General features: G+C 39.8%; 1 protein-coding gene across 1 annotated transcript in view; it reads right to left on the reverse strand.

Moving 5' to 3' along the window:
- Positions 1-164: 164 nt before the first annotated feature.
- Positions 165-18,377, reverse strand: part of LOC130222713 (proton myo-inositol cotransporter) — a 150,003-nt gene continuing 131,790 nt past the window's right edge. The window contains exons 5-10 of the mRNA XM_056455240.1: positions 15,119-15,282; positions 14,185-14,305; positions 7,391-7,516; positions 7,043-7,161; positions 6,378-6,530; positions 165-4,462 (exon numbers count right to left, since the gene is read on the reverse strand). Of these exons, the coding sequence (XP_056311215.1) occupies positions 4,236-4,462; positions 6,378-6,530; positions 7,043-7,161; positions 7,391-7,516; positions 14,185-14,305; positions 15,119-15,282 (910 nt within the window). The 3' untranslated portion in view covers positions 165-4,235. The remainder of the gene's footprint in view (positions 4,463-6,377; positions 6,531-7,042; positions 7,162-7,390; positions 7,517-14,184; positions 14,306-15,118; positions 15,283-18,377) is intronic.

Consider the following 18,377-nt stretch of genomic DNA (forward strand, 5'->3'; position numbering starts at 1 on the left):
ACTGTACAACACAACGTTTGTCCTCACTAGGTTCTATCAACAGTAGAAATGCTGCATTTAGTTCGACATTAAAAATGAAAACATACAAACAAACTGAAGAGAAAAAACAAACATCCACACGCTCAGAAACGGTGCTCAATGGTGGAGATTGTTCCAATACAAATCTAAAAGTCAAACACATGAAACTGTTCAATAAAACTCTCAATTACATCACACATGTCGACTGAAACCTTTAATTAGGTCACTTCCTGTACTCCACTCAATACATTTTATGTCAGAAATTTGATTTCTTAAAGTAATAGTTCACCCACAAATGTAATTTAGTTTCATTTTCATTCATTTTCTTTTCGGTTTAGTCCCTTTATTAATTCGGGGTCACCACAGCGGAATGAACCGCCAACTTATCCAGAATATGTTTTACGCAGCGAATGCCCTTCCAGCTGCAACTCATCTCTGGGAAACATCCATACACACTCATCCACACTCAACACTACGGACAATTTAGCCTACCCAATTCACCTGTACCACATGTCTTTGGACTGTGGGGGAAACCCACGCCAACACAGGGAGAACATGCAAACTCCACACAGAAACGCCAACTGATCCAGCCGAGGCTCGAACCAGCGACCTTCTTGCTGTGAGGCCACAGCACTACTACCTACTGCGCCACTGCGTCGCCTAGTTAAGTTTTATTTACTTCATTTTATGGACAGAGTTTTAAAGCGCAGCCTTTGGCCAGAGGGGTTCCGGTTCCGGGAACACAGGATTTCATCTGTTATTTGCAGATGATGTTGTTCTGTTGGCTTCATTGGACATGGATCTTCAGCACGCACTGGGGTGGTTTGCTGCCGAATGTGACTTGAGAATCAGCACCTCCAAGTCCGAGGCCATGGTGCTTCACCAGAAAGAGGTGGTTTGCCATCTCCAGATTGGAGGAAAGTCCTTACCCCAGGTGGAGGAGCTCAAGTATGTTGAGGTTTTGTTCATGAGTGAGGGAAGGGTGGAACGTGAGATTGATGTACCGGTCCGTTGAGGTAAAGAAGGAGCTGAGCGGAAAGGCAAAGCTTTTGATTCACAGGTCAATCTACGTTCCTACTCTCACCTATGGTCATGAGCTTTGGGTCATGACCGAAAGGACAAGATCTGTGGCTGAAATGAGTTTCCTTCTCAGGATGGCAGGACGCACCTTTATAGGGTGAGGAGCTCTGTCACCCGGGAGGAGCTCGGAGTAGAGCCGCTGCTCATCCACATCGAGAGAGGTCCGCTGAGGTGGCTCGGGCATCTGTTTCGAATGCGTCTTGGACGTCTACCTAGGGAGGTGTTCCAGGCATGTCCCACCAGGAGGAGGCCTCGGAGAAGACCCAGGACACACTGGAGGGACTATGTCTCTCAGCTGGCCTAGGAATGCCTCGGGATCCCCTTGGAGGAGCTGGAGGAAGTTTTGGGGAGAGGGAAGTCTGGGGTTTTCTCCTGAGACTGCTGCCCCCGTGACCCGGCCAAGCCCAAGAGATTGAATGAATGGTTTTATTTTATTAGACTATTATTTACCTCTGTGGCTTTATTATATGGAAATCATTTTATATTTCATAGAATATTATTATTATCTGGACCTGTGTGAGGGTGAGTAAACGGCCATTTGTGGGTGAATTATTCCTTTAAGGTCAAACTGAGCTAAAATGCCAAACATTCTGCCAATTTCATTAGTACTTTGTTCAACCAAATGAAGTTTTGAAAATGTCAACTAACACGTAACCAAGTGTCTGAACAAAAACGCACAATACACAAGGCCTGATGTGCACAATTATGCATCACTGAACCCTTTAAACAGGAAGTTGAGTCGACACGTTATTGGGTTGCTTTTACAGGAGTCATCAGCTTGGTTTTCAAGAAAGCTAGAACCACAACACAGAGTTTTTCCAGGTCAGTTTGGCACGCTGTCGTGTGTATTTGTCTAACTGAATACTTAGCACAACAGAACATCGGATATTACACTGTACTCGTCAAAACAGATAGCCTACATTATTCCTCAGACAAGACCAATAAAATGATTTTTGTACACTAGGCTATAAGGAAGACAACTTAAAATCATATTAAAATATATATTTAATAACAAAAAGCTATTTAAAAATGTAAACATTAAATTAAAATTAAATTAAGATGAAACAAGGTCGTAACATAAATAAATAAATACATTTGTGAAGATTTTATAAGGCCACACTACACGATCACAGGAAACCGCAGAAAGCTACATAAGACTTTGTGTCAATGATCTCTAATCCTACAAACTTGACGGTTCTTTACAAAATAAACTGTTCAAAAACCAGACGGTGAAAGGCAGGTCGCATATTACATACAAGCAAGGCAATATGCTACACGTTTCAGAGTGTGGAAGGTTTTAATCGAGGCCGGGGGACGTGAGGTTAATAACTTTAGATTTATCATTGGTTCATATTCAGGGACTCGCGTTATGTTAAGCAATTAGATTGATTTATGGACTACTAGTCAAAAATTGAGACACACTTGAATGCCCAGAACAAAAATAATTACTTGTTGAGTTACTTTTAATCTCTACATAATTCCCAGACATCTATTAAAATGGCATTTGAATATTTGTTTTGATGATTAGAAGGTGAACATTTCAATGGACACTTTCCAGGATAAACTTATATAGGTATGAATGGTATGGAATTCCTAAGAGGCCATGTATTATATCATTCTTTTCTCTTTTGTTTTCTCATGATCAAGACCTGAGTTTTCTCATGATCTTGACTTGACTTATTTTTGTGTGATCGTGACTTTTATTTTCTCGTAATCTTGACATAACTGGTTTTCCCGTGATCACGACTTTTATCTCGACATAGCTTATTTTTCATAATCGCGACTGACATAATTTGTTTTTATTTTCTCGTGATCTCGACATCACTCGTTTTCATGTTATCGCAACTTTTATTTTCTCGTGATCTCGACATCGCTCGTTTTCATGTTATCGCAACTTTTATTTTCTCGTGATCTCGACATCGCTCGTTTTCATGTTATCGCAACTTTTATTTTCTCGTGATCTCGACATCGCTCGATTTCAAATTATCGCAACTTTTATTTTCTCGTGATCTCGACATCACTCGTTTTCACGTTATCACAACTTTTATTTTCTCGTGATCTCAACATCACTCATTTTTACGTTATCGCAACTTTTATTTTCTCGTGATCTCGACATCACTCGTTTTCACGTTAATGCAACTTTTATTTTCTCGTGATCTCGACATCACTCGTTTTTACATTATCGCAACTTTTATTTTTTCGTGATCTCGACATAACGTATTTTTCCGTGATCACAACTGACATAATTTGTTTGCATGTTATCAGAACTTTTATATTCTCATGATCTTGACATTACTCATTTTCACGTAATTGTAAGTTTAATTTTCTTGTGATCTCAACATTACTGGTTTTTGCGTGTTTGTAACTGTTATATTCTCATTATCTTGCCATAACTCGTTTTCGTGTGATCTTGAGTTTTATTTTCTTGTAATATTTACGCAACCACAAGTTTTATTTTCTCTTGATATCAACATTTGTTTTTCGTGTAATCGTGACTGTTGTTTTTTTGACATAACTAGTTTTTTATGAAAAATTATATGTCCAGATCAAGTGAAAATTACGTAAATGAAAATAAAAAACAGGAAAGAAAAAATATAACATATGGCCTCTAAAAAAATTTAATCTATGATAGTGCAGAATAAAAATCTGTTCAATGTACAATGTTAATCACTACAGAATTGCATCATCTTAGTTTCTGAAAAGGGTCCATTAAGAATAAGTCAGTGTGTCGAAAGTGTTGACTGGTAGCATATCTTATCTTTTTTAATGTAAGTGTTATTTCAAGATTTAAAATGAGCTTTTTGTTCGTGCTTAAACATGACAAAGAAAACAAAAACAGTAATATCCTTCTGCATATATATTACTGCATTTACAGCTAAACACCTTTTACACGAATGATGAGTGTGTTTTCATCTGCCGGTGGAGGAATGAGCACACTCACAACATTATAAAAGCTGACTTGGCACTGCGTGTTTGTTTGTGTGTGCTCTACAACCCTGTTCTTGCCATCGCGGTGGACGTCTGGATGAGAGAGACTCGATCTGACCGATACAGTGAGCCAACCTGACGTGGGGATCGAGCGAGGCGCAGTCGATGCCTTCTCATCCCCGTTTACCAGACCACAGGTTTCACACCAGTTATTCAACATCAGACGCGTCATTGTCCGATAGGTGGTAGTTTGAGCCTTTTACCCGGATGTATTCCACTTGCCGGTCCTCGTCAGAATCCGAGATGCCGCACGAGCAGAGTCGGTTTTCAAACAAGGATTCGATCTCTTCTAGCCGCCGTCCTTTAGTCTCAGGGAGGCAACCGTAGATGAAAAAGAAGCCCGTAAGAGCCAAACTGGTGTAGAGGAAGAATACGCCTGGAAAAACACAGAGTTATTGATTATTAAATGTAATAACAATGGCTATATTCACTTGCTGCTTGCACACAACTGTGTTTTTGATTTCTGCAGAATAGGTCCCCTTTAAATCGACAGCCCTAAAGCCGTCAGTGATATATACAGTTAGGTCCATAAATATTGGGACACAATTCAATTTTTTTGCTCCTTTTGCTCTTTACACCAACACAATGAATACTCATCTTTAATTTGAGGGTATTTGCATCCAAATCAGGTGCACGTTGTAGGAATTACCTCCCACTTGTTAAGGGACCAAAAGAAATTGCACAATTGGCTTCTAAGCTGCTCCATAGCCAGGTGTGTGTTATTCCCTCATTATTCCAATCACAATGAGCAGATAAAAGGTGCAGGGTTCATCTCAAGTGTGCTATTTGCATTTGGAATCTGTTACTGTCAACTCTCAAGATGAGATCCAAAGAGCTGTCACTATCAGTCAAGCAAGCCATCATTGGACTGAAAAAACATACAAACCCATCAGAGAGATGGCAAAAACACCAGACGTGGACAAAACAACTGTTTGGAACATTCGTAACAAGATAAACACACCAGTGAGCTCAGAAACACCAAATGACCCCAAAGACCACAGAAACAACTGTGTTGGACGACTGAAGAATTCTTTCCCTGGTGAAGAAAACACCCTTCAGAACAGTTGGTTAGATAAAGAACACTCTCCAGGAGGCAGATGTATGTGTGTCAGAGTCAACAATCAAGAGAAGACTACACCAGAGTGAATACAGCTGGTTCACCACAAGATGTAAACCATTGATGAGCCTCAAAAACAGAAAGGCCAGATTAGAGTTCTAAAAAAGCCTTCACAGTGCTGAAACAACATCCTATGGACAGATGAGATCAAGATCAACTTGTACCAGAGTGATGGGAAGAGAAGAGTATAGAGAAGGAAAGAACTGCTCAAGATCCTAAGCGGTGAAGCATTGTGGTAGTAGTGACATGGTGTGGGCATGCAGTGTTTCCTCTAGGATTGTTTAAGACAAATGCTTCAGAACTCATTGGACGGTGCTTCACAGTGCAGATGGAGAATGACCCAAAGCATACTGCAAAAGCAACCAAATAGTTTTTGAAGGGAAATGGATTGTTATGCAATGGCCGAGTCAATCACCTAATCTGAATGCAATTGAGCATACGTTTCACTTGCTGAAGACAAAACTGAAGGGAAAATGCCCCAAGAACAAGCAGGAACTGAAGACAGTTGCAGTAGAGGCCTGGCAGAGCACCACCAGGTATGAAACCCAGCGTCTGCTGATGTCTATGCATTCCAGACTTCAGGCTGTAATTGACTTCAAAAGATTTGCAACCAATTATTAAAAAGTGAAAATTTGACTTATGATTATTATTCTGTCCAATTACTTTTGGTCCCTTAACAAGTGGGAGGCATATATGAAAACTGTTGTAATTCCTACAGCGTTCACCTGATTTGGGTGTAAATACCCTCAAATTAAAGCCGACAGTCTGCAGTTAAAGCACATCTTCATGTAATTTCAAACCCATTGTGTTGATGTATAGAGCCAATTTTTTTTTATTTTGTTGATGTCCTGATATTTATGAAGCTAACTGTCTTTCTGTAATAATCCAGTAGCCTAGAAACAAATGGTTAAAACACAAAGCAATCTTCTACATGTGAATGAGTTGTCCTGAAAACAAACTTTCGATAACATGCGCTGATGAATCACGCGCATATGAAGGTCTGTTTTCAGAGAGACGTGTTGACGTTCAGAGGAATACTGAGTCATGCAAGTAATTAGCTCTACAATGCCTTTATGTGGAGCAAACTCTTGATGTCGAGACATCAAATGCTGTATTGATGCTGACAAAAAGGTCACGCTCACGACTGCAGTTGATCCACTAATTAGAGTATTACCATAGTAAGTGAAGTACTGGGCCATGTGAAGGAACGTCAGGGACACCAGCACATTGAAAGTCCAGTTCACTCCGGCAGAACAAGCGTTGCCTGTGCTTCTGGCCCAAAGGGGGTAGATTTCAGAATTAACCGTCCATGGCATCGGCCCCATTCCTGTCAGGAGGTAAAAAGATGTTAAATGCATTAGATTAAATTCCATTAGACATGTCTTATTTAAAAGACAAAAAGGTTGACTAAGTAACTTTTATAAAGATCGATTTATAAAGTGGATCAGTCAAGATCTACTCAGACTCTGTTACATCTCTTTACAATGATCATTTTAAAGAGGTAACATCGAGTTGACCTTTAAAGAAAATAACTAGACTATTAATACCATATTGACCCTTGTGTACTGTTCAAATTTAAACTCAAGGTTGTTCAATATCAAAAAACTTTATGTCTTCATGTTGAAGTATTTACAAAAAAAAAAAAGTTATCGAGTATATATAAGGACTTAAATAGCAGCGTTGTTTAAATTTTAAGACCCACAGAAACCCTGAAACAATGTAAACTCTTTGTAAACAGAGTGTGTAAATACTCTCATATAGCTAATTGTCATTCATATCTGCAGAAACTGAAAATACACGAATGCTGAGTTCATTTAAAAACAGTAAGGATCATCTTACCTGGGGCAAAAAATGCAAGGTAGAGCACAAGTCCCAAAAGCACAACCCATGAATAAGAAGTTGGGCAGAAGTTATAGGCCCATATACCACTGTCTGGCAAATGTGTGGTATTAGAGCATCTGTTAGGGTTACAAGAGAGACAGCGAATTATTATATAAGGTATACAAACAAATAATGGTTCACTATTAAAGCCCTTCCGCCGATTCAATCAATATTCTACTGTAAAATCACCATGTTATTACAGATTGGTCTAGTTTGTATTGTACTGTAGAATGAATAACCCAACAAATGGCCAAATAAACGGAGAAGAGCAGAAGTACACAAGTCTGGGCTTCAGTGGTGACTCACTTGCCCCACGCTGCTCTCTCAGTGGAGGCCGGATTGACAGGCACACAGGAGGAGGCGAACACAGCAGTGCTGTTTTCCTGATAACAGTAACCACAGCCAGGGTCCAGCATACAGGGCTCGCATGACCTAGAAAGATAATGTAAGACAAATTACTTTTAAATTAAAACCCACTCAAAGACAAGCCTCTCAGCGTTGCCGTGTCCAGTCCTCAAAGTGGGCTGTACACATAGTAGCACTTTTTTATTTTAATCTTAAGTTGTTTAATGCATTGCCGTTTAATGTATTGTTTTACTTGCGTACCGCCACTTCTAACATGCTAACAATACTTTGTCAATCAATCAGATCACAGAAGGACAAGGGGGCACATTGCCCGTTACACCTGACTTTTAAATCCACAGAACAGAAGATTCCAAATAAGTTGAATACAATCCCCAAAGAGGCATACGGTCTGTTTAAATGTATCTGTAGTGAGTGCGGCAGGGCCGAGAGCCATGGAAGCAAATCAAGAGGCTGGTGTTGGTGGTTGGGTTCGTTTGGTTGCTTGGCGAAATGTTGCTAAGTCTTCCGAAATGTGTATATTCCATGCAATTTATGAAGCTTGATCGGTTAGTTCTTGTCTAGTGACTCGTGGTGCGCTCGCGGCATTCATTCAACTGGGTGCTTCTGGAAGGTGCGAGCTGCAAGGGTGCAAGCCCGGCACCTCCATTTGAAATAACAAACTTGCGTGAACTCTAGAAACGACATGTTATGTGAACTGCCCCATTTGCGATCTCCAGCAGTTGATCTTCTTGCGCTGACATGGTGGATTCACCTGATTTGTTGGCAAATGGGTTGCAGATCTATTCCTTGTCAGTTCGCGGGTCTGTCACAGGGCCTTTTCCCCTTAGCAAAGAATCTTTCCAAAGATGTCTGTTTCTTACTCATTTTGCTAGCTTGTGGGTTAAATTTGGGCACTCAAGTGACCGAGATGAAATGAGAAAATATGATAATTTTTCAAAAGAAAAGATCGTTCAGACTCAGATTAGAAATAAATAATTAATGATTTCTTGTGCGGCTCGATACCAACTGAACCGGTCCGTGGCACAGTGGTTGATGACCACTGGTGTAAGTGATAACTGGCAGCACCTTTTTCCCACACTGGTCTCGAGTCCCACGGAGGAGCTCTGGATAATAAAAGGAGGAGAGACAGCAGTGGAAGATGAGAGAGAACCAGGTTTCGGTTTGGTGGTAGCCACCTTGAGGAGTTCCTTCTCCCCAATGGCCATCAACTTCATTACAGTGGTTGCCGAAACTCAGGAGGTTTCAGAGAAGCTGTCAGAGAGCCCTCGCTGCTGTGGGAAGTTCATGGTGATATTGAACTGGAAGAGCAGAGTCTGCTGCCATAGGTGCTCGAGGCCAGCACTGGAGAGACTTGCCAGGTGGACAAAACTCGCCGTCGCCACCCACCACAACCTGGTCGGCTGCTGTCTGTGAGGGAATGGAAGAGCCACCCCATTCATCAGACGCGGAGACCTGCTGTCGATGGGGAGGAGCAGGAGATGGAGGCTTAACACCATCAAAAAAAAATAATCCAGGGAAGTTGCCACCATCTGCCGAAAGCCGAAGCCTGCTGCAATCCGCCACGATGGGTAGAAGCAGAGAGTGAAAGACAGCGCCCGTGAGCCAGAGGAGCCGTCGCCTGCCAGCCGGAGGTGAAGCAGTCTAAAGCCGTCCACTGAGACGTAGCTAGTTCTGTTGACAGGCACCGCGAGTAAGAGTCACTTATCTTGTTTAGGTCCAAGAGGCAGCGTGCTTGGAGAACCGAACCCCAATTTTTTTCTTCTTTTCCCTCTTCCCTCTCTCTCTCTCTCTATGGTCTCTCCTAATTTTTTCCATCTCCTTTTCTCTCGCCCCGTCGATTTCCCAGGTCTCGCGGGAGCTGTGATGCAAGACGTAAGACGCAGGTGCCTTGACACAAGTATATATTCACGAGTTCACACTTACAATAGTTTCAGAATAAAGCGTATTTGGCGTGCTGTCCGGGGAGAGGGCTCTGAGCTCAGGGAAGACACCCAAACTTGAGTTATTCCTCTTATTAGGAAACAGAGAGGAATAGGGATTCGAGCGAAGTATCTAGCCCGGCCCCAGAACGCTCCCCCCGGGATTGTAATGCTTAAGAGGTGAGGTGTCGGGGTGGTGGAGGGATGCTAAAGTCGTAAGATGCTGCAGGTAAGACAGCTTTGGTATATATAGGGGTTTGGTCAAGAACTGATTGGATAATAGAATAATTGTCAATGACGTATTTGATACTGAAACTTCTGCGCGTGCTCCTCCCCAAATTTGTTTATAAAACATCACTTGTGGAATGTGCCATGTATATTTGTAATGAGGCAACAAACAGATGTAAACTGCTCAGTATATATGTGTTTAATGCACAGTTATGCATCGTGTCATATCACTCAGCTCTTATTGTAGAATGGAAGGATTGCAATAAACTTCAAAAACTTTGGATATTCCTGTCTCTGATTTCAGATACATTAAACCTACAAAATACAACCCTAAAGACGTCTCGGTCTGAGTATAATTCGAATTTAACCTATATTTCATCCACAACGCAACTGCCCAAACTAGGTTACTCTGGTAGCATCAAGATGGCTCACTCACTCCTTCTAGCTAAAATAAACCTCTCCACCACTTTAGCTGAAAAGATTGAAATATTGAAGTATGATTATGCTGCATGTGTGTATTTCAGACTAAATTACACTGTGTGTGTGTGTGTGTGTGTGAGCTCATTATTATTATTATTATTATTATTATTAACGACCCTTCCAAATAGTCAAATCCAACCATATCATATTAGGGCCAATTTCTAGGGTTGGAAATTGACTTTTAAATCCTTTTCAGGAGAATTTTGCCACTTACCAAAACCACATAGCTTCCATTTAGATGTCATGATGATAAAACCACAATCTGGCAACTTTACATATCAACACCTATTCAGAATTCAGCTCCAGCAGTCCTGGTCGGTAGATTTTGCATGTCAGATACAGTGCATCCATTAAATACTGTATTCCATTACTGGAGATTTAAGGTGCTGTGATGATAGCACATCCATTAGTGGAGAAATAAACACGCTTTGTTTTGGCTATGTGTGTATGGTGAGCTGGAAGAATAAATTAGGATGGAAAAAAGAGGCCGCGCTGTCAGATTACAGCGGGGTCATTGTTATGAGGTTACACACTTCAGACACTCTATTACGGTGACATTAGGGAACAGCGAGCAGTCTAGACCCCCTAACAGACGCGGTTATTACACCAAAGTGCACACACTGGGTCCAACATAAAATTGATTTTCACTCAGGTTGGAGGGCAATGAGTTGTTGACTAAAGCAAGAGAAACCCATTAGAAATGGTATAATTTCACAAGAGCAAGGGGACTCACAAACAATTTTACCGTTTTTTTCAAAATATAATTAGGGATGGGCAAGTTATCATTTTAAAGCATCAATTAATTAACGCATACAATAATTTTATTGCAGGTTAACAGTTTTTATTATCTTTTTATTACAACCCCAAATCAGACCGTATTGGGACAGTATGGAAAATTAAATTTAAAAAAGAAAGTAGAATTTTCTAAATGTACTTTGACTCGTATTTCATCGCAGACAACATAACAAACATTATTTAATGTGTTCCTGGTGATTTTATATGATTATATATATTATTATTATATTATTCCAATTTTGGTTCTTGCAACACATTTCAAAAAACGTAACAGTAAAGCATTTACCACTTTGGTAATGTTGCCATTCGAACACTTAAAAGGCGTTTAGGGACTGAAGACACCAAGCGATGAAGTGTTTCAGGTTTAATTTTGTCCCATTCTTCCTGCAAACAAGTCTTAAAGGTGGGCAACAGGGTCTTCATTGTCGCAGTTTGAAGTGCAAGCGGCATCCATTTTAAGAGTTCCCACTTAGATATGTTTGGCGTATAAAGCAGGTTTGGCATGCTGTCCCGGGAGAGAACCCTGAGCTCGGAGATATTTGAGCTCAGGGCTCCCGCCCGGTCGATAAGCATATCAGGAGATCAGAGATCAGGTAGGTCTCGAGAGCTCCCCCTTTAGAAAAGGGAGAAAAAGGAGGAGATGGGGTGGAAGGGGGGATTCTTCCAAACGAAGATAGAGCGGTAGGAAGAAAATGATCCATTTATAGTAAACTAGGATCACTCTGATTGGATTATTACTGATTACAGATGAGCGGCCAGACGTGCTCAATCATATCACGTGCTCCTCTCGAAATTAGCTTATGAAACTTCACTTCTGACCACAGTACATGTTTGCACTGTGTGATAGTCCCTCCCATATGTCTCTGAGCTCAAAAAAGTTGACGACGCTTCTGGACACTGTTAACATAGGGCTTCGTTTTGGCACAGTGCGGTTTTAAAATAGCGTTTTCTATACCGTCCCAACATTTTTGATATGGAATTGTATTTTAAAAGTCTATTGCTCACAGGCAAGCAATGGTTGGGAGGGGTGGATGTCATCCAATGAGAATATTTGTAATTGTTTTCACTTCAAGCGAATTTACGGTCAAGTTGAATTCAAGTCAATCATAAAATATGTTTAAAATTGATATCTTCCCCTACAAACAAATAGTACATGATTTAAAGCTCCTGGAGGAGAGTAGAGTTGAAAACCCCTGCTTTTACAATAGGAACCATCATGAGTTCCTCGCCTGTCTGCTTAGAACTGAAAGATGAGTCTCAGTTTCTGCATCAGAGCTATCATAGCTCTGCCAGTGTAGCCCACCTGGGGTCAATGCTGCTGTATGGAGACTGATGGTATTCATAAGCACCAATTGAATTCCACTAACCATACAGAGGCCTGATATTACGTATATTTAATTCCGCTATCATTTTCCAGATCACTACATCACTGGTTTTCATGCTAGATCCAAAATATAGAGGAATAACCTTCCTCTTTTAGTGCTAAAGTAATTTAGCTAAATGTGTCATTTACTACGTCCCACATATGAACTGTACTGATCTGTCTAGTTATTCATTTATTTTTATTTTTGATGGTGATTTAAAACGGGTTTGCATTTGAGAGGTTTTAAATTGGTTTCATAATAGTTATGGATTATAATATCTGAAGGGGAACGTTTCGATTAAATTAAACAACTACAATAGACCCCTCCGGGTTTCTCAGTAGCGGAAGTCGTCATAGTCGAGAAAACTTAGAGCGCAGTGAATGGGAGAGTACAACAAATAATGTTTTTACTATCTTATCTGCTCAAATAATAAAAGAAAAGCTCAACGATGGTGTTATAAAGGCTTTCAGATCGTGCGAGACTTATAACGGCAGACAGAAGAGAGAATAATGTCAAATTTACTGTCCTATAGAGCAGTGTTTCCCAACCCTGTTCCTGAAGGCACACCAACAGTCCACATTTTCAACCTCTCCCTAATCAAACACCTGAATCATCTTATCATAACATCAGAAGAGACTCCAACACCTGAAGTTAATGGGTCAGATAACGGAGACATCCAAAATATGTACTGTTGGTGTGCCTTCAGGAACAGGGTTGGGAAACACTGCTATAGACACTGCATTAAAAACGCTTCGCACAAGCGCTAATTTTTTTTTTTTGTAATTTGAAGCAAAGATGACATGATACATAAATACATATAAATGTTCATACGTATTTAAAAAATCTAAATATTAAAAACGTTCAAGGATTGAAGATGCTGGTGAGCGTTAAATGCGTCATAACTGGCTTGTAGAAAGGATCCATAGTAAAAAAAACGCCATTTTAGCTTCATTTTTGAACGCAATGCTGCTGTTTTCGTTGTCGTGAATATTTAGTTTCCGTCATGTAATGGCAAATGTAAATTAGTAGTCATAAAATAGTTTTCAGTCACGTGAACTTTTTTTTATTGCCGTAATGACAGCTACACTGGGATCTCCATAGAAATGCAGCACAATCTGTTCATAGTTCTGTTTCAAGCTGCAAACATTTGGATCACATTTCAACCGGACAAAACCGAGATGTGATCGCAACCTGTAAATTATAGGCACTTGCCATCCATGTTCTGCAACTTTCAGTTCTTTAAAACCATCATGTCCCTGTCAGAGCCACAATACAGCAGTGTTTACATTTATCTTGAGGGTATTCCTCAGCAATTTAGTCATTGCTCATGAGGTTTCTTCTTGTTTCTTTTTGCTCAGATGAATATTTTCCGGTGTTGTACTGCCGTTTATGATTTGACTTTGCATTTAAATGTATAGTTTAATTGCACCTAACCTGCGAATTAAAATAGAAATTGTATAAACAGCATACAAACACACTAACAGTTATAGGTACCTTAGATTGTTATACAGTAGGTCAACGATGCTACCTTTCGGCACAAATCCATACATTTCTCCTTTCTGGTTGATCTTTCTATGAAGGAATTGGTGCAGAAGCACAGCCCAGGCTCGTCTCCTCGTTGGTTAATTGTGCGTTAGCTTAATCCTTAATTATTTTGGCTTTAAAAGGACTTCCGCAGGATATACTGTAGTAGTGTTTTGCTGAAAACTCTCAATTCTGGCACAAATCTCTTGTGGGGGCGGGCCTAAAACCTGGTCTTTTCTGATTGGCTTGTATAAACCCTATTTTGTCATTTCATTTGGCACTAATCTAACCCCATAGTTGACCAACAGAGCCAGTTTAGCCAGTATATTCTTCACTCTCAAGGAAGACACAGAATAACAAGACAGCGCACACGTCCTATATAACGAACTTGTTAATTGTATATCGTTAGAAGATCAGCACTCACAGATGTGCTGCGCAGCTGGAGTTGGGTGTTGTGGGATCGGACAGATGTAGAGTAACAGGCGGAGAATGCTGGGCGGACAGGAGGAACCCAACAGACAGCAGACAAAGACTCAAAACAGTGCCTGTACAGGGGGGGAAAGCATATTGTCATATTTATAGTGACTATTATTAGCATTTATAATACAAAGTTCAAACGTGCGAGTCCGGCAATGTTACATTTATAAAATATTAATCCATATGTAAAAATTCTGATGTAAAAATAAGTCTTACATACACATATATGCAACATATACTGCAAAATTGCCATTTGTATATGCATATATGAATGGTGTGAGGGCCAAATAACATCTCCAGGTTCTTCTTTGAATATTAGACCATTAAAAAGTCCACCCCTGATGGTTTGACAATATAAAGATTGTAATGTAATGCAGTGATATTACTAAAGCTCTAACAAATAAATGCAGATCATGATAAATGCTATTGAGCAGCACAACATCAACCGTTTTTAACTATGATTCCCATTTATAATGCGACTGTGCACAAATTCATACAGTTTGACATATATACAGTGAATTACATTGAGTTATTTTATAGTAATTGATTAATTTTATCAAATGTGCCTAGCCAAAAAATAAAAACAGTAAAAAAAAATCTAAATAATCATCATCATCATCATTACTAGTCTGTAAAATCTAGCTTTTTTTAATGAAATCTTCTTAAGTAGTTTCAACAAAAACAAACATTTCAAGCTACTTATTTAAAATAAGCTGAAACAACCCAAATCTTGAGTTTTTTGGGAGCAACTTGATGGTTTTAAGTTCAACCCGCTTACATTTATTAAGTTAACTTGACTTAAATTTAAGTGAATGAACTGTGAGGAACCCTGGAGTTCTCTCAGCGTATATATTAGTCAAACATAAACACCACAGTCTTACCGAAGATGCTGCCCAATGTAAGTTTGCGTCTCCCTACTCTTTCCACCAGCCAAACACCCAGAAGCGTAAACAGGAAATTAGTGAACGCCGTTACAGTCACCAGCCAGATGGCCAGCTTATCGTCTCGCACTCCTGACATCTGCAGAATGGTGGCGCTGTAGTACCTTCAGAAAGAACACAAAGGAAACGTCTTGAACATTTACTCACTCTCTCACAGTTTTTTTTTGTTTGTTTACATTGTTAAGCATCGAATTCCATAGTAGGAAAAACAAATGCTATGGAAGTCAATGGTTACTGGTTTCCAACATTTTTCTAAATATCTTCTTTTGTGTTTTTAACAGAGGAAAGATTCTCGAAAAGGTTTTGAACAAGGGTGAGGAAATGATGGCCGATTTTTCAGTTTTGGGTGAACTCATCCTTTAATTGTTAGATTCTGATCTGATAACAAGCAAGAAAATTAAATAAAGCTCAGAATTACACTTTCAAAATGACCATTACAAGAGTAATAACAGATATGAATGGATATAATAGATATGAATAGTTACTCATTAGATAAATGAGAAAAAAACACAAATTAGGCCTTGATCACAGCGAACAGGCTTTTTGTGCACTACTTACGCCTCACGTTTTTGTCTAAATTTAGAAAACTTCTGTAAAATTTCCTAGAAAATATTTACATACTGTGGTCCCTCGCTATATATGGCCTCGCAGTTTCGCGGATTTTCTTATTCTTATTTTTTTTAACAGCGCACTGTGTTCAGCGTCCTGATTGGCTGTAGGTCATTGTCAATCAATTTCCTCGGTGTCTCCTGTACAGTACAGAATGCCTTCAGCTTGCCAATTTAACATAAATCGCCGATCGCTAGCGATTCCAACAGCCTGATCTCACGAGAAAACGAAGGTATTTTACATTTTGTCAGTTTAGTGGCTAATTCGTACGAGTTCAGTTGTACAAAATTGTACGATTTTAAAAAGGAGGCATGGCACCAAACCCCACCCCTAAACCCAACCGTCAATCGAACCAATCAAAAATTGTACTAAATTCTACAAATTAGATTGTACGAATTCATACGAATTAGCCACTAAATCAAAAAGTTACGAATTGGCGTGAGATTGTGTTGGTTCCAACAAGGATGCAAAAAGGGTTAGAACTGTCCCCAGCAAGACCATCGTAAAGGGGGTCGCACACCAGATGTGCCGCGCAGCGCCATGCCTTTTAAACTCGTAAACATTTATATCAGGGTACGCAAACCAGCTTTGCAAGTCGGCGGCTGTCTGCGATGCCCAGCTACGACTCTGTTCTGCTGTTGCAGCTGAATAATTTCATTTTAAATAACATGCGAGTGAGCACATCCAGTGTGTGTTACTTCCAACTGTCCAGCCTGATCTCACATATTGTACGTTTTGTCAGTTTAGTGGCTAATTCGTACGAGTTCAGTCGTACGTAATTGTACGATTTTAAAAAGGAGGCGTGGCACCTAACCCCACCCCTAAACCCAACCGTCATTGGGGGATGAGCAAATCGTACTAAATTGTACGATTTAAATCGTACAAATTCATACGAATTAACCACTGAATCAAAAAGTTACGAATTGCCGTGAGATTGCGTTGAACTGTCATGTGCGCGGCGCATCCAGTGTGCGACCTTCTTAAAGATGGAGTCTACTTTCGCTTTGTGGATCGGTGACTGCAGGATAGACTGACAGGGATAAATGTTGGCACCTGAAAACAGGTTTGGATCTTCGGTTTCGATCTATAATAATGAACTTACTTTTCTACGAATGTTTGAACTTCGAGAGTGTTTAAACAAGAGAAAAAAAGTGTGAATGTTAATGTCTGAGAAAAGTGTATAACGTGTGTAGTAAGGGGTTGTACAGTCTTAAAACATCTAGAATAATTGTGAAAAATATAGCCGACTACGCGGATTTCACCTATCGCGGGTTATTTTTAGAACGTAACTCCTATGATAAACGAGGGACCACTGTATATCGCTGTTTCATGCCTAGCATTGTTGTATCGTTGTAATTTTCTGCTTTATTTTAGTTTTTGATCGACTGGCAAGCCAAATGCCGTCACAGGAATGTACCTGCTAACTAAGGCTAACGTGCAGGATAAAATACGTTCTTAAAGCTTCGGCTTCAAAGTGACCACTTCATAGACTGGGCTGACCAACTTGCATTTTATAATACAAGTTAAATACGAAAAAATGTTGAATAAAAATGTAAATTATCAATTGTTGTGGTTATAAAGCGCCAACAAATTCAGCCTTTTCCAACTTTAAAGGCACAGGATGCAACTTTGGCCACTAGAGGGCGCATATTCACTACAAACAAAAGCATATTTTAATGATGGCATGACTGAGTATGGAATCATGGGAGTTGTGGTCTTCATCATCATTCGGGACTCCTGCAGAAATCATGTTGATGAATAAGTATTCACACGTATTATCATGATAGCATGAAGTAAGGCTGACAACCACTAAATAAAACAGGACGCTAAAGCACTCGACACAAACGCAGCAGAGCTTTTATTATGCCACAGAAGCAGCGCCGATTTATCAGACTAAATACATTATACGCTTCCGTTATGATGCTGCTCTGCGCAGGCAATGAAACACACAACACTTAATAGAATCTTTGCTGGAAATGGAGGGTATGTGTTGCCATTAGCATGAACGCACAACACATGCTCCATCTTACTAGTTAAAATGGCTAATTTCTTTGGATTTAAACATTCTTCGAATCATTTGGGACAATCGAAGTACGTAATTCAACACACCATTCTAGTGGGTCTTTAAAAATCCTTAAGTATACTTAAAACTAATTGCCTTTTCCTTTAGCATCATACACACTTGCGACTAATTGCCTCTCATTATGATTTACACGGGTTTAAATCCTTCACATATCTCATATCAAAACAAGCAGCGGTCAAAATCATTAGTTTTCCAGCAATTGTTACCTGAATGTGTTCGAAATTATCCTGTATTATTATAAAATATAACAATATACAGTTAATCTATACGGTATTTAAGCATAGTCAAATCCACAGATTATGTAATGAGCATTTGGATAGCCTAAAATGGATGCCAGGTTAGTTAAGAGAGGCAGTAACACAGGAAAACATTCATTAACCCAAAGGAAATGCCACCATCCTGCTCTTTTTCACACATTCAGAAAGGATTTGCATTATTACATGCTGCCGTGGTCTTCTCAAACCGAATTACACTCCAAAAAATGACTTTTGCTGCTCGTTTAAACTA

This window comes from Danio aesculapii, chromosome 4, assembly GCF_903798145.1.
Source record: "Danio aesculapii chromosome 4, fDanAes4.1, whole genome shotgun sequence".
NCBI classification, from domain to species: Eukaryota; Metazoa; Chordata; class Actinopteri; order Cypriniformes; family Danionidae; genus Danio; species Danio aesculapii.